General features: G+C 40.2%; 2 protein-coding genes across 2 annotated transcripts; both read left to right on the forward strand.

Moving 5' to 3' along the window:
- Positions 1–6,783: 6,783 nt before the first annotated feature.
- Positions 6,784–7,392, forward strand: LOC138946604 (serum response factor homolog A-like). Its single transcript, XM_070318049.1, has one exon. The coding sequence runs from the start codon at positions 6,784–6,786 to the stop codon at positions 7,390–7,392; it is 609 nt and encodes a 202-aa protein (XP_070174150.1).
- A 2,086-nt stretch (positions 7,393–9,478) lies between these two features.
- On the forward strand, positions 9,479–12,265 carry LOC138947792 (uncharacterized protein KIAA1958-like). Its single transcript, XM_070319353.1, has one exon. The coding sequence runs from the start codon at positions 10,827–10,829 to the stop codon at positions 12,234–12,236; it is 1,410 nt and encodes a 469-aa protein (XP_070175454.1). The 5' UTR covers positions 9,479–10,826; the 3' UTR covers positions 12,237–12,265.
- Positions 12,266–26,167: the final 13,902 nt, after the last annotated feature.

Below are 26,167 nucleotides of genomic sequence, written 5' to 3' on the forward strand. Positions count from 1 at the left end.
CTTTGACTTGAGTATGACGGTGCTCACTGCTTGTTTGAACTGAAGGTGAAGAAAGCTGAGATGGACAGTGACCTTAACACCGCCACCGATGCCAGTAACGCAGACTGTCGTTCCGTCCCGGCAAGGTGAAGATGAACAGGTATGGCTCGATAGCAATGAGTGTCTCATTCAGAGTCATTGATAGTGACACTGACAGCGTCTTTTTGTTCTGTGACTTTGGCTTATTTTGTGTTTTATTCTTTTAGTTATAACCAGATGTGTCAAACAAATTCAGCTGATCTCTTTTACTGTTTTAGTGAAACAAATGTATTGTTTCCAGCAAAGGGAAAAAAAATCGGGTGGGGGCGGTTGGTCGATTTTATTTTTATATTTAAATTTTTATTTTATTTTAATAGTTTTATTGATGTTTGTTTTTAATTAACACAGGCATCTCATTGATGAGAAAGTGTGAACTGTGTCCGCGGGATGCCAGAGAAGAGTAACTTTTCATCCAAAGTCTGCAAAATTGAATTTAAAATTTAACCTTTTTCAGTTTTTGATGAATATTTTTGAATGAATACAAAAAGTTCTAGTGTTTGGAGGAAAAGTTAAGGTCAGTTCAACTTTAAACAAGGATTTTTAGTGTGTGTTTGTTCTTCTGTCTAAAAAAAAGAAAGAAAAAATCTGCTTGAAGTAAATACACACAAAAATTTTCATCTCCAACTGCTGAGTCCCTACATCTTTTTACCCCATCAAATGCCACTCTGTATGCCCCTTTAAAAATTGATTGCAATATATATATTCCTCATCTTCTCCTGAATTCAAAAATATAGAGATGTCACGTTTACTTTGAACATTTGCTCAGATTGTTTTTTAGTGCTGATGGTTTCTTTTCAGGCCGACAGATTGTCTAAAATATGTATTGCTTCATGTAAATGTCTTTTTGTTCTTCTTTTCTTCCATTCAGCGGACACAAGACTACGAGCAGAGCAGAGCGGCAAGATAAACATCAGTTCTTGCTGCTGGAGAAGGTTCTACAGGAGCAGATGGACCTGATGCGACTAATTTAGTAATTGGTCGCCAAAGAATCATGGTGGAGCCAGAGCCTGTGCTACTGTTCGATGGAGTCATCTTTTTACTGTTGAGTGTGGAAGATGTTGAAGGCACATGATGGATCTGTCGAAGGAGTGATCACTGGTAGGTGGCTTTGAATGCTATTGTTGAAGCAGACCAGTCATGCCTGTGCTATTTTCCCCAGATAACTGTAGCAAGATCTTGTGAGAGTGACATGTTATTGTTAGACGCTCTTTAGGCTTTAAATGTTACCTTGAGTGTGTGCTTTTTGGAGGATGCCAGATGTCATCACGGTTCACGGGTGTATCTTAACTGTTCATCAGTTCTCAGTCATGACCAGTTTCCCATTATCCTGGGAATTCATGCAAGGTTTATGCGTATTGGTCACATTTGTAAATTTAACCAACACATTTTGATGATAAAACTATGCTTATGGGTACGCACAATGATGGGCCTCTTTTTCTCATGTGGGGTGCGGAAAATGCATGCACCACTTTGTTTTCTGTGATCATTGCATCTGTGAGAAATAATGCAAATATTGCTCTGTGGCCAGAGCTGCCATCTGCTAGGTTTTCAGGGATGTAACAGAAATTGCTACGCTGTTTCCTCAAGTTCAAATTGCAAGTGCTACACTCAAGCAAATAATCACAAACATGCAACAGTGCCTTCTTGTGAGTTCTGATTCTCACTTTGTGTAGGCATCGGATTATGGGTCAGAAAAAAATTGTCCACACTGAATAGTATCACGGTTGACGCTCTCTTCTAACTATGTTTGTGCTTTCCAAATGAAGATTTGTGAGATAGTATTGAATGATTGATGCAGGTCACCTGAGGTGTGTGATTACATTTTATGACAATGCTACACTCAATCACCATTTGCTCTTCTGAAAACTTTTTTTTTTAAAGCAAGTGCGATTATTGATTTTTTGTTCCAGGTGACAGTATGATGCTTCCAGATTGAATTGTTTGTATGTGAAGAAGAGCTGTCTGAATATTTGATTTTTGGAATTCAGTTGGCTTGTTTTGTTTGTTTCAGATCCATGACCATGAGCTCGGTGTGGTTGGTGGACATGAACTAAAGACGACTACTGATGCTGTGATGACGAAGGTGTTCCATAGGCTACACGGTTGCTGACAGGGGGCTCTGGGGGAGGGCAGGGAAAGAGACCATGGTGTACGCTGCGACTAAAAGCCATCGACAGTGAGTTGTTTTTCATAATTTGTAAAATCATCCTGGTCCTTTTAGGAAGAAGATAAAATCCATGTCTACAAAACAACAAGTTATTTCTGTCTCAAATTTTGTTCTTTGGAATCAATTTTAAATTTGCCATGTTTCACATGTGAATGATAGTTGTCAAAGCTTTTACGCTTAACATTAAATTGCTAGAAGCCAAGTTCCTGAGCTCATTTGTCAGTGTCATGGATTTTTGACTACATACGAAATAAGGATGTTAGCAAACGGTATGATGTCGTCACATATGCGTCTGCACGTCACAGTACATGTATTATGAATTTCCGAAGGCCCCCAAAGAAAAAGTCATAGTAAAGGTAACTTTAACCACTTGACTGCCTTATGACGGGTATACCAGTCATGCGCTTGTGCAGCCGCAGCGCCTTAGGACGGGTAAACCCGTCTTCTCCGTTCCGGGATTTTCCAGAAATGCTACGTCACTGCTGACACACAAATAGCAGCCAATGGCTTGGTAGGATACCTCATTCTCATGAATAAACATAAATGGTGACGCGGTTTTGCGTTTGAAGGCTATTTTCGGCCTTGTCGACAGGGTATGGGAGAGAAATCTCGACTCGTCAAAATGGCTAACGGTGACTGTCGACCGGGCCCTAGTAGGGAAAAACAAAGCCGGACTGACGCTACAGGCGGTGCAAATGATTATGGATACTGACAGGGGAAGGGGGAGATCTTCTTTCGGACAATTCGTTGGAAACAGGTAGATGACAGTGATTATAATCCTTTCTTGGAGCGAGCAAAACAGCCACCTGTGTTTGATCCACAGGCACCGGAAGATGCGCCGGGCTGATTTTTCAAAAGTTCATATTTAAACATCATTATAAGCCAAACTAATTATCATTTCCATGATTAGACACTAAAAACAGATTCTTGGTTCAATTTCCTTTAAAAACAACATAGGTTTTACTTACCTACCTACTGCCAGTTTGAAGCTAGATTTTTGTGTGAATTATTACACCCCAAACTCCAATATTCCCTGGCAGTCAGGAATGCACATACCCAAGTTTTGATTGGCAGCGAAAGGGTTAAAACAAATATTAGGGTAGGTATTTTTTTTTACTTCTCTTCTACAAGGATTACAATGTGTTGTAATTTCCTAACTCAAGTATAGTTGGTGTGTTGTAAAAGCGTATGGTGTGTATGCAAGTTTGTGTGTCTGTATGATTTTTAGCAAGTTTACAGGCGCCAGGAAATAAACTTGAGACTTTTCTCAAATCAGTGATAGTTGTTTGATGATCTAAGTTCATGTTATTTTTTGTTTTGTCATGCAGAGGCTGTTCCGTGAAGCTGTACGGGTGCCACAGGTCAAGACCTTGAAGACGGCCGTTCAAGACTGGTTTTTGGAAGCCTGTGATAAAAGAAAGAGACAACAGGCCATGGAAGAGCCTTCATGATTTGGTTTGCAGTAATTGAACTTTGTAATCTCTGTAGGCTTATTTACAATGCTAGTTGCAAAAATTTGATGAATGTAAGATTTGACTCGCCTGAGAAATTGCTAGTGAGTAATTGTATTTCACAGTTCAGGTCTGTGTGGCTGATGGGTAATGTACAGAAGAGTCTGGGGTTTTGTTGGACATTATTTAAGCTAAGCTTTAAACTTCACACTCTTCTACAGATGATGTTCAGACATGATGTACCCTTTTAGGTTGTGTCAGAACGACAGAAGACTAAACTGGAAGTGCTCAACTACCATTACTATCAGTGGAGACGCATGGATGCATTTGAACTTTTCTTGTGGGTATCCCGTACTAAAAATATAGAATACATGATTCTGGAAAAGCTGTTCAAGGGCACTTACACACTATATTCGATTTTTAATACACGACTCAAACCTTCAGGCTAAATTAAAATGAATAAAATACAAGTATAAAGAGTTCAGAAAAGAAGAAAACAAAAAGTGAACAAATAGAAAGAAAAGGTTTTAACAATTCCTTGTCATTTATGGGAGTCGAACGCAAACAACCTAGGCAGCTTGAAGGAGACAATGCATGATGCGGGTTTTTGTTGTTCTTTATTATTTTTTGGAGTTGAGTTGAGAATTTAGAAGCGAGACTAGAAATATACTTTTTTTTTTTTTGCTGTTAAAACCGTTATGATTGGATTTCTATAGATGTAAGTCTTGGTGCACCTGATAAAAATTTAGCCCTTGAATGCAGGCAGTGTAAGGTAAATGAAGCAAAGTTCTCTCCGAAACAGCAAAAAAAATGCATTTCAATTATATTGATCCTTGCCACCTTATTTTGTTTGCTGAGCAGCTGGCCGCTGGAGACTTGTCTATCATTTTGTGAGTAAGCTGCGTGTTTTACATCCATTTTGAGATGGCAAACCTATGTTTTACGCAGTCTGATAAGTTTTTTTTAATTTATGAGTTTTATGTCATGTTTTTTTTTAAATTTATGAGTTTATGTCATGTTGGTGTGCTTATACATATCAGTGGAGAAGGGGCATTGAATAAGTGTTTCTTTTTGATATCATTGTTCTGAATTTTGACTATTAGCTGGCATTTTACCTTTTGTTTCATTATTGTAGTTGTTACTTTTGTGTAGTGAAACTTGATAACTCACTGCTGCCCATGTCTAGGTTGTGTCAATTGTTTTTTCTTCACTGAACGTACCACTGATTATCAATGATGACATCAGGGTTTTGTTCTGTTTTTTCTCTGGGATTTGAATTTGCTTCAAATCATTGTGAACTTTTTTTTTCCATGCAAAGTTACTGGTATATGTGAATATGTTAACACACTTCAAATCAAAACCTGAAATGTCTCCTTTTTAAAAGTAATTTTTTTAATTTCTTTTATTTAAATGGTACACATTCATATGATTGTCTCCCTTTTTTTCCCTTTTTTTTTGTCCTTTTTTTTTCTCTCTCCTTCTCTTATTTTTTTTTTTTTTTTTCTTATTCTTCGGTTTGTTCTTCCTTTTATCTTCTTATCCTCTTTCTCTTGCTTGTTCCTTGTCCCAGTATGCTTTCACGCCGCCCCATCTAATTATTTTGTGCTCCATCCACATCTGAATTTCGTTCAGCTGCCTTGTCCGAAATGTGTGTGGGGCACATATGTATGTTTAATGTCAATGTTCATGTTTCAAGTTCCTTGCTTTGTGAATTGCATACCAATGTTTTATGCAGTCGTGATAGATTCTAAATGTATGTGTTATCCTAGTTTGGTGTACATTGACTGGATTTCGATCCCTGGAGAATGGGCATTAACTAAGTGTTTGTTTGTGATATCATTAGTAATCTGAAGTTCAACTATTAGCTGGCTTGTAGAACTTTTTTTTCTCTTTTTGTTGCTGTTCTGTATTCAAACATGTTGATACAACTCACTGCTGCCTATGCCTAGGCTGTGCCAATTATTTATTTATTTGTTTACATCAATGTGATATAGTGACGAGTGTACATCAAAATTCTCTCTTATAAGTTATACTGGATTCTTCACTGCATGTACTACGGCGTATCGATGATGACTATCAGGGTTTTGTTCTATTTATTCTTTGTTCTGCCAATTTGAATTCTGCTTTGAATAGTATTTTGATCATTTTTGTTTCCGTGCTGCTGGTATGTCAAAATGCAGTGAAATTAAAACCTGGAAGTCACAATGGCAATAAGCGAGATTCAAATCTCTCCTTTGTTTTAATCAATTTATTTGACTGCATTTTTGTTTTAGAACTTGTACATAATTATGATCATCTCTGTTATCGAACCTGCACGCTTGACCTTTGTCTTTCTGGATCAATACAATGTTGTGCACTGCCCATTATTTGTTTGTGAGTGCGTAAAGCGGTTGTGTGGTCTGCGTAAAATTGTGTAGGTCAATCGTGACATCTGCGTGGAGAGTGCGTCAAATGCGTGAGAATGCGTAAAGCAATTGTGACATCTGCGTGGAGAGTGCGTCAAATGCGTGAGAATGCGTACAGCAATTGTGACATCTGCGTGAAGAGAGCGTAAAAAGCGCGTAATGCCTGAGAATGCGTCAATAATTCGTGACATCTGCGTGGAGAGTGCGTAAGATGATCAGGACATCTGCGTCAAGAGCGCGTTAAATGCGTAAAGCAATCGTGTCGTCTGGGTGGAGAGCGCGTTAATAGCGTGAGAATGCGTAAAGCAATCGTGACGTCTGCGTGGAGAGTGCGAATTTGTCTTGGTGTCAAATAAGCGTGCGCTGGAGGTGCGTATGGTCTGCGTAATCTGAGGGAAAACGAGTGTGTCACGCATGTATTTCGCTTTGCAAAATCGCGCGCGTTACGCATGCGTCCAGTGCAGTTGTTACGCAGAGTTTGGCGACTGCGACACGCATTCGCTGCGCAAAATTTTGCTGGCTGGGCACCACCACCGACGCCGGTGGTGATGGCAGCAGCGGTAGTGGTAATACAACGACAAGAGGTCGAAAGCGGAAAATAATAGTATGGGACGATTACAGAGTCCAGAAAGAACTAGATGACGCGACCTCCACCACCACCACCACTGTGACCACCACCGCGATGTCACCAACTTCTTGTGGCAGCAGCAGCAGCAGCACCACCATGGCCGACAAGCAGCAGCAGCAGCAGCGGGAAGAGGTGGAGGCAGACAGCAACGACGAGAAAATGGAAGAACAACAACAACAACAACAACAACAACAACAACAACAACAACAACAACAACAGGAGCAGGACAACAGCAACGACGAGAAAGTGGAAGAGCAACAACAACAACAACAACAACAACAGGAGCAGGAGCAGGACAACAGCAACGACGAGAAAGTGGAAGAGCAACAACAACAACAACAACAACAACAACAACAACAACAACAACAACAACAGGAGCAGGACGACAGCAACGACGAGGAGGACTCTGCTGAACGGGCAGAAAGGATATCGCAGATATCGACGCTCTATATGGACACGAAAACCTTTCAAGGATTAAAACGTGTGCTCTCTCATATTGACGCTCGTATTGACGCGTTCACTGCTGGGTTTGCTGTGCCGTCTAGCAATATCGTTTTGGCACCACCCGCGGCCCCGGACACCAACACCACCAACAACACCACCAACAACAACGACAACAACGGCGACGACGATTATCATGGTAGTGGCGAAGAAGATTGTTAACACTACGAACGCCAACGCCAACGCCAACGCTGAGCCTACGAACACTAACGCTAACACTACGAATACCAACACCACAACAACAATGATGGATGAAGAACACGTTCAAGATTGGTGGTGGTGGTGGTGGTGGTGGTGGTGGTGGTGATGGAAGACGGAAGACGTCTGGTTTATGTCGTTGTTATTGTTGTTGTTTTTGTAGTATTTTTTATTATTATAATATTGGATCTCCACCCTCTTTTTATATTTAGTCAAGTTTTGACTAAATATTTTAACATCGAGGGGGAATCGAAACGAGGGTCGTGGTGTATGTGCGTGTGTCTGTCTGTCTGTCTGTCTGTGTGTGTGTGTAGAGCGATTCAGACTAAACTACTGGACCGATCTTTATGAAATTTGACATGAGAGTTCCTGGGTATGAAATCCCCGACCATTTTTTTCATTTTTTTGATAAATGTCTTTGATGACGTCATATCCGGCTTTTCGTGAAAGTTGAGGCGGCACTGTCACGCCCTCATTTTTCAACCAAATTGGTTGAAATTTTGGTCAAGTAATCTTCGACGAAGCCCGGACTTCGGTATTGCATTTCAGCTTGGTGGCTTAAAAATTAATTAATAACTTTGGTCATTAAAAATCTGAAAATTGTAAAAAAAAATAAAAATTTATAAAACGATCCAAATTTACGTTCATCTTATTCTCCATCATTTGCTGATTCCAAAAACATATAAATATGTTATATTCGGATTAAAAACAAGCTCTGAAAATTAAATATATAAAAATTATTATCAAAAGTAAATTGTCGAAATCAATTTAAAAACACTTTCATCTTATTCCTTGTCGGTTCCTGATTCCAAAAACATATAGATATGATATGTTTGGATTAAAAACACGCTCAGAAAGTTAAAGTACAGAAACGTGTGCTATCCTTCTTAGCGCAACTACTACCCCGCTCTTCTTGTCAATTTCACTGCCTTTGCCATGAGCGGTGGACTGACGATGCTACGAGTATACGGTCTTGCTGAAAAATGGCATTGCGTTCAGTTTCATTCTGTGAGTTCGACAGCTACTTGACTAAATATTGTATTTTCGCCTTACGCGACTTGTTTATATTTAGTTAAGTTTTGACTAAATATTTTAACGTAGAGGGGGGAATCGAGACGAGGGTCGTGGTGTATGTGTGTGTGTCTGTCTGTCTGTCTGTCTGTGTGTGTGTGTAGAGCGATTCAGACTAAACTACTGGACCGATCTTTATGAAATTTGACATGAGAGTTCCTGGGTATAAAATCCCCATACGTTTTTTTCATGTTGTCAATAAATGTCTTTGATGACGTCATATCCGGCTTTTCGTGAAAGTTGAGGCGGCACTGTCACGCCCTCATTTTTCAACCAAATTGGTTAAAATTTTGGTCAAGTAATCTTCGACAAAGGCCGGGGTTTGGTATTGCATTTCAGCTTGGTGGCTTAAAAACTAATGAGTGAGTTTGGTCATTAAAAATCTGAAAATTGTAAAAAAAAATATTTTTTTTATAAAACGATCCAAATTTACATACATCTTATTTTTTATCATTTTCTGATTCCAAAAATATATAAATATGTTATATTTGGATTAAAAACAAGCTCTGAAAATTAAAAATTTTAACATTATTATCAAAATTAAATTGTCCAAATCAATTTAAAAACACCTTCATCTTATTCCTTGTCGGTTCCTGATTCCAAAAACATATAGATATGATATGAGGTACAGAAAAGCGTGCTATCCTTCTCAGCGCAAGTACTACCCGCTCTTCTTGTCAATTTCACTGCCTTTGCCGTGCGCGGTGGACTGACGATGCTACGAGTATACGGTCTTGCTGCGTTGCATTGCGTTCAGTTTCATTCTGTGAGTTCGACAGCTACTTGACTAAATGTTGTATTTTCGCCTTACGCGACTTGTTTACATAGAGCAATGACCACGAGTTGATTACTGGAAAATAAACCACGAGTGGGTATTTGCAGCCGCTTGGTAATTCACGAGTGTGCGGAGCACACGAGTGAATTACCAAGCGGCTGCAAATACCCACGAGTGGTTTATTTTCCAGTAATCAACTCGTGGTCATTGTTTAAGCTCTATTTATACAACGAACAACTCGGGTCGAACATGCAGTCATGCAGACGACATTTTGTAGGCAATTTCATTTCAGCCTAATCACTCAGAGTGTCAAATGCGCGTCATTCAAATAGTTCCTATTCTTTTACTTTATTCTTAGTCTCCGACTCGTCGGCATTATACTTGTCTCGTCTAAATATCGGACCCCATTGCTACGATTAAAACACAATAGCGTTTATATAGCTATTCTGACATTACATTCTGTGTTAAAATCATGTTTTTGTCAGCAGCAAGGACCAGAATGGTCCATGTCGTTGATTGCAGACGACGGTTCCCTTTCCGCATGAAGCCACGGAAATAACCGAACATTGAAAAACCCACGGACATGTATTACGGAGAAAACTCGGAATAACCGGATGTTTAGCATTACGTCAATATATGCTAGGAATCATATGACGTCATGACGTATCATGCTTGCCTACGTAGATTGTATGTACATGTTCGAAAGTCTGACTGTTGTGAATTCGCGTGGTGAAGACTGCGGTAAATCTGTAGATGATAAGAGAACAAGGATTGTGTCAGAAGAAACGACTAAATGTTTCAGACCGGTAACTTCATTTCAACATTGCACTATATAGGGCCTAATGGACGTTCTATGTGACAGGAGAGTTTGCTGATTTTGTGTTAAACATTGGAGAGATCGTCTGCTAGAATCAGAGATAGATCGCTTCAGATTGCAGCTTCTGGAAATGTGCAAGGTTTGTTGCCTGTTAAAGAACTGGATTTTACACATAATGTATGTCATGTACAGTAAGCAACAACAAAAACACACACAAAGCAAATGGCATCGTCTGTCGACTAGTCAAACACGTCAGCCATTGTTGTTACAGTTTTGAGTCAACATTGTACGTATTCTTCCGCAACAGGGTCCAATCGTCTGGGTTTCAAATGTTCTAAAAATAAATTCTAGTGTTGATTATTTTTTAACCCTCTTTATTCTTACTTCGAATAATCCACGTGTGATTTTTGGGTTTAATCAAAGTAGTTCGTTCTAATTTCTCACTTGTCTAAAAATAATCAACTAGATTTAATCCACCCCTCGGTTGCATTGCAGGAGTTGTATAAAAAATATTATACAACTCCTGCAATGCAACCGAGGGGTGGATTAAATCTAGTTGATTATTTTTAGACAAGTGAGAAATTAGAACGAACTACTTTGATTACACCAAAATCACACGTGGATTATTCGAAGTAAGAATAAAGAGGGCTAAAACATAATCAACACTAGAATTTATTTTTAGAACATGACATCATTTGAAACCCAGACGATTGGACCCTGTTGCGGAAGAATACAATGTTGACTCAAACTGTAACAACAATGGCTGCTGCGAGCGACAGTTTTGATCTAAATTTCGATTGGGATTTCACCGAATTAGATCTAACTCCAGTGGAATCAAAGGACATTTTTGATGCGGCTGCTGCACCGGCACAAAAGAAACAGCGATTCAGCGCGGCATCTGACATTGATGTCACCAAACTGCTGAAGGACAGCGAAAACAAAAACACCTCCAAAAAAACCGCTTCGGATGTGCGCCTTCTTCGGAAGTTTATCAATGAACAATATCCAGAGTTTCAAAACACGGATCTAAGCGACATTGACCACGACGGCCTATGTGACATGCTGTGCAAATTTCTTACAGTTGCTAAACGAGAGGATGGGAGCGACTATGAGCCGTCCACCATTCGTGGCATTATCGCTTCGATCGATAGGCACTTGAGTTCGAAGGGGAGAATGAGAATTGCAACAGCCACGGATGCCAAATCAAAGAGGGTTCAGGACGTTCTCAACAGCAAGCTCAAAACCCTGAAGAAAGGTGGGAAAGGAAACTTACCGAACAAGGCGGATCCGCTCGGCGATGACGATGTGGATACACTTTGGAGTAGCGGCCAGCTCGGCACCCAAACACCAAAGACCATTCTGAATTCTTTGTGGTGGAACAACACGCTGCATTTTGGAATGAGATCGGTTGCTCCACACAGAGCCATGTGCTGGGGTGATATCCAACTCAAGACCAACGCAAACGGCCGGCGATATCTTGAGTACAACGAAAGAGCCACGAAGACCCGCACTGGTGTCAACGTGAAACGTGACTCAAATCCAAGAGCAAAAGCGTTCGAAAATGAAGAGGATCCTGGCCGCTGCCCAGTTCAGATCTATCTGAAATACGCTGCTCTGCGCCCAGAAAACGCTCAAACACCAGATTCGCCCTTTTATTTGGCCTGCAGCACCCGTCCTGGTGGTCCAGTCGATGGACAGTGGTTCAAAAATCAACCTGTGGGAATCAACACTCTGGGAAGTTTGATGAAGACCATGTCGGCTGCCGCTGGGCTTGGAGATGGAAAGAAGATCAGCAACCACAGTGCGCGAAAGACCATGGTGCAGAAACTGAATGACCATGGGCTTCCTCCTACCCACATCATGCAAGTGTCCGGACACAGGAATGTGCAGTCGATCAACAACTACTCCACAATGTCGGACACCCAGCGGCAACATGTCTCGAAGATTTTGAACGCGACAAGCACTGTCACCCACACGTTATCTTCCCAGCAAGTTGAAAACCTCAGCGGCGTGCCCTCTCGAAGTGCAGCGATGATTGGAAGCCACAACCAGGTGACGTCTTCGTCTGCAACCGACCGATCCACAGGCGTGCACTTTGATGCTCCAATCTACGGAGGCGTCTTTAATTTCTCATTCAACGTGTGAATTACAAGGACTGTAGACGAACGGTTTCAGTGGCTTATTTATTTTACAGTCATGTTTATTTCTGTGTTCGAGTTCTATTTTTTATCAGAAGTGCTTCATCAGTTTTGAAATAAAGATTCCTACTTCGTTCAACAAATACTTGGATCTAAATCAAATCTGATTTGTTTGCGTGTGATTTGTTTGCGTGTGATCACATTGCGGGCGCCTGTGGGAAAAACTAGATCTACATTTTAACCTCGTATGGACACTGGTTCGTAAGTTCATATCCAAACAAACAAACCACAAACCAACCAAACAACATGAACATGTGTAAGACATTATTTTTAATACCCTCACAAGTAAAGTTTGTGTTAGATCTAGAATCGAGGGGACTTTTTGAACGACGCGCATTTGACACTCTGAGTTATTAGGCGGAAATGAAATTGCCTACAAAATGTCGTCTGCATGACTGCATGTTCGACCCGTGTTGTTCTTTGTATAAATAGCTTAAACAATGACGACAACTCGTTGATTACTGGAAAATAAACCACTCGTGGGTATTTGCAGCCGCTTGGTAATTCACTCGTGTGCTCCGCACACTCGTGAATTACCAAGCGGCTGCAAATACCCACTCGTGGTTTATTTTCCAGTAATCAACTCGTGGTCATTGTTTAAGCTCTATTTATACAACTCCTGCAATGCAACCGAGGGGTGGATTAAATCTAGTTGATTATTTTTAGACAAGTGAGAAATTAGAACGAACTACTTTGATTAAACCAAAAATCACACGTGGATTATTCGAAGTAAGAATAAAGAGGGCTAAAAAATAATCAACACTAGAATTTATTTTTAGAACATTTGAAACCCAGACGATTGGACCCTGTTGCGGAAGAATACGTACAATGTTGACTCAAAACTGTAACAACAATGGCTGACGTGTATGACTAGTCGACAGACGATGCCATTTGCTTTGTGTGTGTTTTTGTTGTTGCTTACTGTACATGACATACATCATGTGTAAAATCCAGTTCTTTAACAGGCAACAAACCTTGCAAATTTCCAGAAGCTGCAATCTGAAGCGACCTATCTCTGATTCTAGCAGACGATCTCTCCAATGTAATGTTTAACACAAAATCAGCAAACTCTCCTGTCACATAGAACGTCCATTATATAGTGCAGTGTTGAAATGAAGTTACCGGTCTGAAACATTTAGTCGTTTCTTCTGAGACAATCCTTGTTCTCTTATCATCTACAGATTTACCGCAGTCTTCACCACGCGAATTCACAGACTTTCGAACATATACAATCTACGTAGGCAAGCACGATACGTCATGACGTCATAGGATTCCTAGCATATTGACGTAATGCTAAACATCCGGTTATCCCGAGTTTTCTCCGTAATACATGTCCGTGGGTTTTTTCAATGTTCGGTTATTTCCGTGGCTTCATGCGGAAAGGGAACCGTCGTCTGCAATCAACGACATGGACCATTCTGGTCCTTGCTGCTGACAAAAACATGATTTTAACACAGAATGTAATGTCAGAATAGCTATATAAACGCTATTGTGTTTTAATCGTAGCAATGGGGTCCGATATTTAGACGAGACAAGTATAATGCCGACGAGTCGGAGACTAAGAATAAAGTAAAAGAATAGGGACTATTTGAATGACGCGCATTTGACACTCTGAGTGATTAGGCTGAAATGAAATTGCCTACAAAATGTCGTCTGCATGACTGCATGTTCGACCCGTGTTGTTCGTTGTATAAATAGCTTAAACAATGACAACTCGTTGATTACTGGAAAATAAACCACTCGTGGGTATTTGCAGCCGCTTGGTAATTCACTCGTGTGCTCCGCACACTCGTGAATTACCAAGCGGCTGCAAATACCCACTCGTGGTTTATTTTCCAGTAATCAACTCGTGGTCATTGTTTAAGCTCTATTTATACAACTCCTGCAATGCAACCGAGGGGTGGATTAAATCTAGTTGATTATTTTTAGACAAGTGAGAAATTAGAACGAACTACTTTGATTACACCAAAAATCACACGTGGATTATTCGAAGTAAGAATAAAGAGGGCTAAAAAATAATCAACACTAGAATTTATTTTTAGAACATTTGAAACCCAGACGATTGGACCCTGTTGCGGAAGAATACGTACAGCGTTGACTCAAAACTGTAACAACAATGGCTGACGTGTATGAAGTACACGCATACCTCGCCAGGTTTGTTTCTGTGACTATAGTCGACAGACGATGCCATTTGCTTTGTGTGTGTTTTTGTTGTTGCTTACTGTACGTGTAAAATCCAGTTCTTTAACAGGCAACAAACCTTGCAAATTTCCAGAAGCTGCAATCTGAAGGGACCTATCTCTGATTCTAGCAGACGATCTCTCCAATGTTTAACACAAAAGCAGCAAACTCTCCTGTCACATAGAACGTCCATTATATAGTGCAATGTTGACATGAAGTTACCGGTCTGAAACATTTAGTCGTTTCTTCTGAGACAATCCTTGTTCTCTTATCATCTACAGACTTACCGCAGCCTTCACCACGCGAATTCACAACAGAAGTCAGACTTTCGAACATATACAATCTACGTAGGCAAGCACGATACGTCATGACGTCATATGATTCCTAGCATATTGACGTAATGCTAAACATCCGGTTATCCCGAGTTTTCTCCGTAATACATGTCCGTGGGTTTTTCAATGTTCGGTTATTTCCGTGGCTTCATGCGGAAAGGGAACCGTCGTCTGCTATCAACGACATGGACCATTATGGGGCCAGTTTCATAAGCCAGAAACACAGTCGACCAACTGCAGTTGTCCGAGAGAACCACAGTAATCCGACGTTATCGGGTTTCACGAACAAAATTTCAGTCGGTCGACTGCGGGTCGTCTCACCGGAAGTCGGCCAAACACGGTGATGCTCTCCCCCCAACACTGTGTTCGGCTTACTGCGGTAAACCGAAAATAAATGTAATTATCCGCACAGTCAATGGCAGAATGCTCACACTTTTTTGGATTGTGAGCCAAACCTTGTGATTGTTCTTCGAAATGTATTTATCATGACGCAGTAATCCAGGAGACAAGTCAGGGTTATGTCTTGAAGACGTCACATTATGGCGTAAGAGGGTTTGACGTCACGCGAAGGAATTACTGAAAGTCTCGGTCATTGTTATTTTGAGCGGGCCGAGACTTGTTTTTTCTTCGAAATCGGCCATTTCCACGTGCGAATGAGCAAACGGAAGTGGTAATGTTGCTAAATTTAGCCCTCGACTTGGCCATTCGGATTACTGTACAGTCGGTCGACTGCGGTTGTCCGCGGGTGACGGTGATTCGCTCATGAAACGCGCTTTTCGGTGACACGGCGATCAACCACAGTCCATCGACTGGGCAGTCGATCGACTGTCAGTCGGTTCCCTGCTATCTTATGAAACTGGCCCCTGGTCCTTGTTGCTGACAAAAACATGATTTTAAGGCTGGGGTACACTTTGGAGGCCCAATTTCAAAGTGATTAGGTAGTTTTAAAAGTTACTTTTTCTGTTAGTTCAATGTTTGCTTTATCAGGAAAATACAAAATATAAAGGGCTTAACGCGCAAAATTTTAAGATAACGACTGAAGTTTAAGCATAGGTATCAGATTTTTTCACGCAAACACTACTGAATAAGTTGCAATATTGTATTGTGAAAATGTAAACAAAATAACAATCAGATGATCACAAACTGAAGAAGAGAAATAGGGAAGCAAAATAGAACATTAAACGTAGTGATTTTACTTGTGAATTCGGAAAAAAATCCTTTTGTATCCATTTTGAAGCTCAATTTGAAGCATGGAACACCAACAAACATTGATTAAAAGTGTTAAAGTGATTACAGTGTTCAGAAATAGTGTTAGATACCAAGTTGAGTTATCCCTCTTTACCAATTTAAAAAAAAATACACCCCTTAACGCGCAAAATTTTGAACTGTGATGCTTTTACTACCCCCACCCCCTTCCCATTTGTCAGAAAAGAGTGCATATTATCTTCCAAATAGAAAAGCAGGGTAGTCAGATGATCAAAAACTTAAGAAGAGAAAAAGGGAAGCAAAATAGAACATCCAACATAATGATTTAACTTGTGAATTATGAGAAAACTATTTTTTTTACCCATTTGTGAAGCTTAATTTGAAACTTGGAACACAGACAAACATATATTAAAAGTGTTAAAGTGATTACAGTGTTCAGAAATAGTGTTAGATACCAAGTTGAGTTATCCCTCTTTACCACTGTTAAAAGAAATACACCTCTTGTCGCGCAAAATCTTGAACTGTGATACTTTTACTTCCCCCACCCCCTACCCATTTTTTCAGAAAAGAGTGCATAATTATTATCTACCAAATAGAAAAGCAGGGTAGTCAGATGATCAAAAACTGAAGAACAGAAATAGGGAAGCAAAATAGAACATCCAACATAGTGATTTAACTGGTGAATTCTAAATAAAAACCACTTTTTTACTCATTTTATTAGCTTAATTTAAAGCTTGGAACTGAAGACAGAAAAAAAAAATTAAAAGTGCTAAAGTGGTTACAGTGTTCAGAAATAGTGTTTGATACCAAGTTGAGTTATCCCTCTTCATCACAGTTAAAAAAAAACACACCTCTTGTCGCGCAAAATTTTGAACTGTGATGCTTTTACTACCCCCACCCCCTACCCATTTTTCAGAAAAGAGTGCATATTATCTTTCAAATAGAAAAGCAGGGTAGTCAGATGATCAAAAACTTAAGAAGAGAAAGAGGGAAGCAAAATAGAACATCCAACATAATGATTTAACTTGTGAATTATGAGAAAACTATTTTTTTACCCATTTTTGAAGCTTAATTTAAAACTTGGAACACAAACAAACATAAATTAAAAGTGTTAAAGTGATTACAGTGTTCAGAAATAGTGTTAGATACCAAGTTGAGTTATCCCTCTTTACCACTGTTAAAAGAAATACACCTCTTGTCGGCCAAAATCTTGAACTGTGATACTTTTACTTCCCCCACCCCCTACCCATTTTTTCAGAAAAGAGTGCATATTATCTACCAAATAGAAAAGCAGGGTAGGAAGATGATCAAAAACTGAAGAACAGAAATAAGGAAGCAAAATAGAACATCCAACATAGTGATTTAACTGGTGAATTCTGAAAAAAAAACACTTTTTTACTCATTTTATTAGCTGAATTTTAAAGCTTGGAAGACAGAGAGAAAAAAAATGAAAGTGCTAAAGTGGTTACAGTGTTCAGAAATAGTGTTTGGTACCAAGTTGAGTTATCCCTCTTCATCACAGTTAAAAGAAACACACCTCTTGTCGTGCAAAATCTTGAACTGTGATGCTTTTACTACCCCCACCCCCTACCCATTTTTCAGAAAAGAGTGCATATTATCTTCCAAATAGAAAAGCAAGGTAGTCAGATGATCAAAAACTTCAGAACAGAAATAGGGAAGCAAAATAGAACATCCAACATAGTGATTTAACTGGTGAATTCAGAAAAAAACCCAATTTTTTACTCATTTTATATGCTGAATTTAAAGCTTAGAAGACAGAAAAAAAAATTTAAAAGTGCTTCAGTAGTTACAGTGTTCAGAAATAGTGTTAGATACAAAGTTGAGTTATTCCTCTTCATCACAGTTGAAAGAAACACACCTCTTGTCGCGCAAAATCTTGAACTGTGATGCTTTTACTACCCCCACCCCCTACCCATTTTTCAGAAAAGAGTGCATATTATCTTCCAAATAGAAAAGCAAGGTAGTCAGATGATCAAAAACTTTAGAACAGAAAGAGGGAAGCAAAAAACAACATCCAACAGAGTGATTTAACTGGTGAATTCAGAAAACACACACTGTTTTACTCATTTTATAAGCTGAATTTAAAGCTTGGAAGACAGAACAAATAAATTAAAAGTGCTAAAGTGGTTACAGTGTTCAGAACTAGTGTTAGATACCAAGTTGAGTTATCCCTCTTCATCACAGTTAAAAGAAACACACCTCTTGTCGCACAAAATTTTATACTGTGATGCTTTTACTACCCCCACCCCCTACCCATTTTTCAGAAAAGAGTGCATATTATCTTCCAAATAGAAAAGCAAGGTAATCAGATGATCAAAAACTTAAGAAGATAAATAGGGAAGCAAAATAGAATATCCAAAATAGTGATTTAACTGTAGATTTCAGAAGAAAAAAACCCTTTTTTTTTTAAATCATTTTTGAAGCTGAATTAGAAGTTCGGAAGACAGAAAAAAAAGAAGAAAAAAAGTGCTAAAGTGGTTACAGTGTTCAGAAATAGTGTTGGATACCAAGTTGAGTTTTTGCTCTTTATAAAAGAAACACACCTCTTGTCGCGCAAAATCTTGAACTGTGATCCTTTTACTACCCCCGCCCTCTACCCATTTGAACAGAAAAGAGTGCATAATTTGTATTCTCTTCCAATTAGAAAAATAAGTAAAAGCAACTGGACATTTTTAAAATACATCTTTTCTGTCAGTCCAAGGATTGCTTAGTCCATTAAAAACAAACAGACTAGGATTTAACGCACCCATTTTAAGAAAAAGTTAACATGATAATTGATATATCAGACTTTTTTTTATGCAATTACTACTGAAGATTCCAGACCAGGTAAAACAATCATTTTATATCCTTTGTCACATTTTTTTATTTTTTATAAATCTATCTATAGCGAGTCTTGTCTCTTTGTGTCATTTAGTTATTTTCAAGAATTCTATCCTGGCAACAACAACAACAAAAACACCTACCTACCTACCCTATTTTTTTTAGCCATGTTAATAGAAACAGACAATTTATTTGTTTTGGCCTAAAGATCTTGAAACATTTGTTTTAATAGAGAAATAACAAGTACAGCCATTAGCTGTGTCACTCGAATTTCTTTGTCAGGCTGAAACTTAGCTGTTGCGTTGGTGTCTGCTGTGTGTATCTGGGTCCAAAGCAACTTTCACATTCTCATCTACACACTCACGTTACACAAGTATATATATACAATTCCACCAGAGACTATAGAGTATACATATGTATACTCTATAGTCTCTGATTCCACCCAGAGGCGTTCGGGGATGGGGGTCTCGCACTCGGGCGAATCACACCACAAAATACAAAGTATAAAGTACACAGATTTTACTATTGAACCAAAAAGCAAATTAAAACATGAATAAATCAATCAAGCAAAACTTCCACACAATGACACACTCACTCTCGGTTCACACTGCGCTCTGGACGTGCACACTTGGCAGCACGTATACCGTTCCGGCACCGTTTGTCTTCCTGCAAGTCCAGCATAGGCACACGATTGTCCAAGAATCACAATAATCCTCGTGAATGTCACAGCAGGCATAGTAGAAAAGTCCAAAAGGGTGCGTTGATGGTGGTAATCCGGTGTACACACACACACACACACACACACACACACACACACACACACACACACTCCGGTTTGGTAAGTTACCTGATAAATAATGTAGCCTGTGGATTTAACGGGGAGACTGGTCAGACAGGAAGAGCATTTCACATTTCCGATGTTCAGCGATAAACTTGTTTTCTTCGAGAGTTCGATCTTCGTGCGATTCTGGCGCGTTGTCACCAAGAACGTAAAAAAAAAACCAGGATATCATCATGATGCCTCTCTACAAAAACCAGGCAGTCTAGGAACTCTTCATCTAAAGTCAGTCAGTATTAGCCCCTCAACACAATCCTCATCTTGTCCCATAGTGATTTCTGCCGCCAAAGAACGTGTGGTTCTTAACTCACAAGACGGATTTGTCGTCTTCCATTGCGAAATTCAGATCTACCCCAACTACGTGCATTGATCTGACGGAGCAATACAATGTAGATGCGATAATCTGCAAACATCTCTTCAACACAATCTGCATCTTGTCCCATCGTGATTTCTGCCCGGCAAAGAACATGTGGTTCTCAACTCACAAGACCGATTTGTCATCTTTCAGAAATTCAGATCTGCCCCAAGTACGTGCAATAAAATGTAGAAGCGAAAAAAAATCTTTTCGCGTGAACGCTGCCACGTTGTCATCAGTCCGATGTCTTTTATCCAGAGCAGGGATGAACACACTTTTTCATCAGTAGTTTGTTATGTTTATCCGCAGACTGCTTTCCATTACTTGTCGTCTGTTTTAGCTTGACTCGTGGGGTTCTTCAGCCAGGCAAAAAGTGCTTGTTTACTGACACGTTCTCACGCACGACATGTCGTAAATGCAAGTTCTAACGATTGTTTTTTATTGCACTGATAGAGAATGTCGATATTTGTAAACGTCTGCCATTTCCTAATGTTTATTTCATTATTTTGCATACGGATATGGCTAGTAAGTGGATAATCTGTTACGACACGAAACGCGTTCTAAATCCGGGAAGGGAGGCTACTCCAACGTAGAAGGGAGGCTACTCCAACACACTTTCCAAAGTGTGCTCCAGCCTTAACACAGAATGTAATGTCAGAATAGCTATATACACGCTATTGTGTTTTAATCGTAGCAATGGGGTCCGATATTTAGACCAGACAAGTATAATGCCGACGAGTCGGAGACGAAGAATAAAGTAAAAGAATAGGGACTATTTGAATGACGCGCATTTGACACTCTGAGTGATTAGGCTGAAATGAAATTGCGTACAAAATGTCGTCTGCATGACTGCATGTTCGACCCGTGTTGTTCGTTGTATAAATAGCTTAAACAATGACAACTCGTTGATTACTGGAAAATAAACCACTCGTGGGTATTTGCAGCCGCTTGGTAATTCACTCGTGTGCTCCGCACACTCGTGAATTACCAAGCGGCTGCAAATACCCACTCGTGGTTTATTTTCCAGTAATCAACTCGTGGTCATTGTTTAAGCTCTATATAATGTGTGTATAATAAAACAATATATAAAGACTTGTGGTTTCTCCGTCTCTTTTGTTGGTGTAGTGCCGGTGTAGTGTGTAGTGTGTGTGTGTGTGTGTAGTGTGTGTGTGTGTGTGTGTGTGTGTGTGTGTGTGTGTGTGTGTGTGTGTGTGTGTGTGTGTGTGTATGTGTGCGTATGCGCCGCGGGCGGTTGAAAGAAATTTTCGTTCTCTTTGCTCATTTCCTTTCTCTGTATGTGTGTGTGTGTGTAAACATGTGAAATAATTCCTAACAAGGATTATTTCTTATTTTACACAGACTGTCTGTGGTGGCATTTGTCTTACCATTTAAGAGGTGACCAAAGTAAAAGGGACACAACTGCGCTTATTATTTTGACATGCATTTCAGTTGGTTACTTCCCTTGACTTAAATACACTACGTTTTGTCATGTTCTGGTAATTGCAATTATTAGGTTATAAAATAGAAGTAGCGATGAGAAAATTATCAGAAGTATTTGAAAGTCATTGGTTACATTTAAGGAATATTTAGATGTTGAAATTATATTTTTAACTATGAAGATATATTATTTATGATGAAACCACCTTCCAACTTTTTGAGTTCCCATGGCTGGAACCGGTCTCTCCCTCTGAACTCAGCTGGTTTCAGACGTGCCAACTTTTAGTCTCTGACCTTTTCAAGCTGTTATTCCTAATTCAGGTATGGAAATGTTTTAATATTTAATGCAATTGTTTTATAAATGATGGGTGTGTTGGTTTGTAAAATGTATTTGAGGAAATGTTTAATATGGACCAAAGATGAGTCTGATTTGAACCAAATATAAAAATTAGATGAGGAACTACCATGTGGGATGGACAGGAACTGCAGGAAATGACTTGCAGAAGTTAGTTGAAGACAGGAAGGAATAAGCCTTTGATTGTGATGAGATCATGAACAAAGTTTACATTGAAAACTAGTTGCAAGAATAACATCTTACCTTGGGGTGGTAACTTCATATTATAATCATAACATTTTGTCAAGTTTGTGTTTCCCACTCTGTTGAGTATGACTCAGCCTCCTGGCATGCCAGACTTGGTCAGGGACTTTCTGGAATTTCCAAGATAGCAACTGCATCTTGGAATAGTGGAATACTAATTATACTTATGACTGTTTAACAATGTTATGTTTGTACTTGGTGTCAAGTTTCTCTGTTGTTTATTAATTGTAATTGTCGCTTTGTTGTGATGGGAGAAAAGACATGTTGAAGAGTAGAACACTTTGAGTTTGATTGATGGAGTTGGGACTAATAGGACTGTTTTGATGTGAGAGGAATCACATGTGTGTTAATCAATGCGGGCACAGTTATCTTTTGTGACACTGTGTACAGTATGGTTGAGTAAGATATGGCTGAAATGTATTTTAGTCATGTCAAAGAAGAACTTAAGGTATTGAATGCTTTGATTCTTCTGTGAGTGGTGTATTTTAATTCATCACTAGTGGGCGTAGTGACGTTTTGACTTGACTTTGTTTGCACTTGGTCATAGCAACTCAAAACATAACTTCTTGTCCATGTTTAAAAGAAAGTTGTTATCATAGATGGTGATTGAACATTTTCTTATTAATGTTGATTCCTATGTCGTGCGTCACATGACATACTTTTCAGTTTTCTAAAGCGCTCAAGTTTTTGTCATAAGAAGTGTTTGTCTTGTTTTGTATTTGTATTCTCGTCCTATGTTCTTATTGTCTTATGTTGTTTTTGTCGTTTGTTTTATATGTATGTTGTTATTGTTGACAACTATATAAAAAAGAGTGTTCTGAATGAAACGGAAATTATCATTATTATTATTTTTGAGATGTATACTTATATTGTTTTGTTTCATTTTCAGGGGTAACGTTTTTTAATATGCTTGAACTGGCATTGACTGAAAAAGCTTTGTTTTCATCTCTGTTTGCGTAATTTGTTTTGAGGTTAGAAAATGGATTTTAGTAGACTGTAAAAGAGAAGTTATTGAAGTTGTGAAAGACTATTCTTTTGAGTTTTGTACTTTACATTGATTTGGATTGATGAATATTATTTTTGATTTCGCCGATAAATAAAATTGGAACACTTTTCTTTTGCTTTACAATATTGTGTGAGTTGTGAACGATTTGTTTGTTATTTTTTGAAGTTTTTAATACTCGTAAACGCATTACCTCACCCATTCTCTCAGAGATCTGGCAATACGACTCTTGTAGTATTGTTAAGGTTACATTTTGGCGCCCAATAAGGGACTGAGGTAATTGTTTTTATATTTTTTGATTTTTTTGTAAACAATATACTTTTTCAATTTTTTTTGATAACTATAACTTAAACGTAAACAGAGAGAGAACTTAGTGATTATCAGTCATGTCGGAGGCTGAACTGGTTCAAGAGAGGGAGGCGATGCGAGAGGCTGAGATGGAGGATCTCCGACACCGCCTGGCTGAGGTCACCGACGAGCTGACCCGACAGCGCAAGCAGCCTGTGACGGTCCACGTCACCACACCCCATCAAACGCAGCGACTGAAGGTTTTCACTGGATTTGCCCCAAACGGGGGCAACGAATGCACCTTCCAGGCGTGGGTGCAGCAGATCGAGTCACTCCTGCTGACCCCTGACGTCCAGCCCTGCGACCCGAGAATATTGGCAAGCCTCAGGGGGGTGGCTTTGAATGCTGTCAAAGCTGCCAAGACAAACGCTGACATTTTGGCCAACTTGAGATGTTTGTTTGGATGTGTTGAGGACACTGAGGCCCGACTTATCTCCCTTGCCTGCAGAAAGCTGAAGGCAAAAGAGCAGCCCGCAGACTTTCTCCTTCAGCTGTGGGAGGAGCTGCTAGATATCAACAAGACTGCCTCCATGACGGATGAGGAGCTGCAGAAGAAGCTGTACAGGATCTTCTGTACAGGACTGCAGCCTTCCCTCCCCTTGCTGGCCCTGGAGCTCAGGAACAACTTTGGTTTTCCGGGTACAGCAGCGCCAGCCCTCACCGATGTTCTGTTGACAGTGCGTCGCACCACCGAGACGTTGCATGGACAGAAGCCGGTCACTGTCCAATCCTCAGCTCAACATGTCACACCCGACCCGATCGATTATGACAAGCTAGCAGAGATGGTGGCCTCCAAGCTGCGAGTGGACAGACCAACTGGCAGGAGACCTCGGGGACCTTGCTGGCAATGTGGTCTCTTAGATGACCATTTTGCTAGGGACTGCCAGAATCCCCCAAATCCAGGGAAGGTTGCCTCAGAGAAGGCCAAGATAGCTCCAAGAGCAGCATATTCTTTAAACGGGAACCAGTCAACCAGAGGGGGCCGCCGTTGACTGCACAAGAGAGCGCCCATAGGCTGACAATGGCAGCAGATGCAGTGGACGGTGGTATCCGCCGGTTGCCTGCTGTTAGGCTGCAAAGTCCCCTCACAGTGTCTTTAAATCCGGGGGAACTTTTTGAACTCAGGGGAAAAGTCGTGACTGACAGTAACACCGTAACCAGCACATCCGTAACCAGCAACGCCGTAACCGTATACCCAAGGGATCCAGATTGCCTCCCTTGTGGCCTTGTGGTTGTAACCGCACAGTGTTTGGACTCTACCGTAAAAGTAGTTGTTAAAAATACCTCAAGAAAATCTGTGCAGTTACAAAGTTCTGATATTTTAGCTGAGCTAGACTTTACTGACTGTGGTACCAGTAGTGTGGATTCTTTAGTAGGCCCAGCGTGTGAGTCACAGATTAAGGCGAACGGTGTGAACAGTACGTGTCTGATTGATTCTGGTTCACAGGTTACAGTGGTGGGAGAAACTTTCTTCCGCGAACATCTTCGTCATCTGGAACTCCGGGACCTGAGAACAAAGTTAACCGTCAAGGGGGCGGGTGGACATATTGTACCTTACTTAGGCTATGTGGGGATGGATATATGTTTACCTTTTGATGTTGTTGGTGTGAGTGAGACTGTGCATGCCATGGTATTGGTTTGCCCGGATACTGAGTACAGCCGTAAAGTCCCTTTCATTGTAGGTACAAATGTTTTGTCTTTGTTTGCCAAGAAATGTGAGGAGAGAGCTGGTGTAAATTTTGCAACAGTCCTTCCACTCAAAAGTGAAGTAGCCTTCTCTTACAAAGATATGTCCAGGAACGAGACCGGACGGTTGGGTGCAGTGCGGCTGGTAGGGAAGAATGTTGTGGTCCCTGCGGGAAAGACCCTAGAGGTAAAGTGTGAAACGGGAGCACGTCTGCCTTGTACAAGAAGTTCTGTCCTGGTACAGGAGCCAGTTTTTCAACCTTTAGCAGAGGGGTTAAAAGTGATTAGTTGCAAAACACCCACCAACTCTCTACCTCGTCTCAAGGTTTTCATCCGTAATGACTCGGATCATAGCATTGTCCTCAAGCGACGTCAGATTGTTGCTGACATGTATATTGTGCAGGCTGAGTATGATGTCCAAAGAGTTCTTTCTACTTTGGCTCCCTCTGATCGGGACAGCACAGAACAGACAGTCCATTTCTGTAGTACGACGACTACCGCCTCATCACAGCCGGCACCTGATACAACACCCAGCAGTGGATCAGGTTTGCCCTTCAAGTTTGCTGAAAACGCCCCGTCTGAGTGGTCTGAACGCTTTAGGAAACGGTTGGACACTTTTGATGATGTTTTTATTAAAGGCGAGTTTGATGTAGGACGGGCGGAAACAGGCCTGTTCGACATTGACCTTCAACCCGGACCGGACATCAGAGAGAGGGCCAGACCACTTTCGCCCAGGGACTTTGAGGAATGTCGACAACACATCCAAGGCTTGTTGGATGCTGATGTCATCAGGCCGTCGCATTCTCCATTTGCCAGTCCAATTGTCCTTGTGAGAAAGAAAACTGGCGCTCTACGTATGTGTGTAGACTACCGAAAAGTGAACGCTCGCACTGTCAGGGATAGTTATTCTATTCCTAAGGTTGAGGACTTGTTTTTAACCCTGAATGGTGCTAAGTTTTTTGCGAGCATGGATTTGTGCAAGGCGTATTACCAGGTTCCTATGTCAGAGCAGGCGAGCAAAATATCAGCTTTTATCACTCCTTTTGGTTTGTT

This window comes from Littorina saxatilis, linkage group LG14 (assembly GCF_037325665.1).
Source record: "Littorina saxatilis isolate snail1 linkage group LG14, US_GU_Lsax_2.0, whole genome shotgun sequence".
NCBI lineage: Eukaryota > Metazoa > Mollusca > Gastropoda > Littorinimorpha > Littorinidae > Littorina > Littorina saxatilis.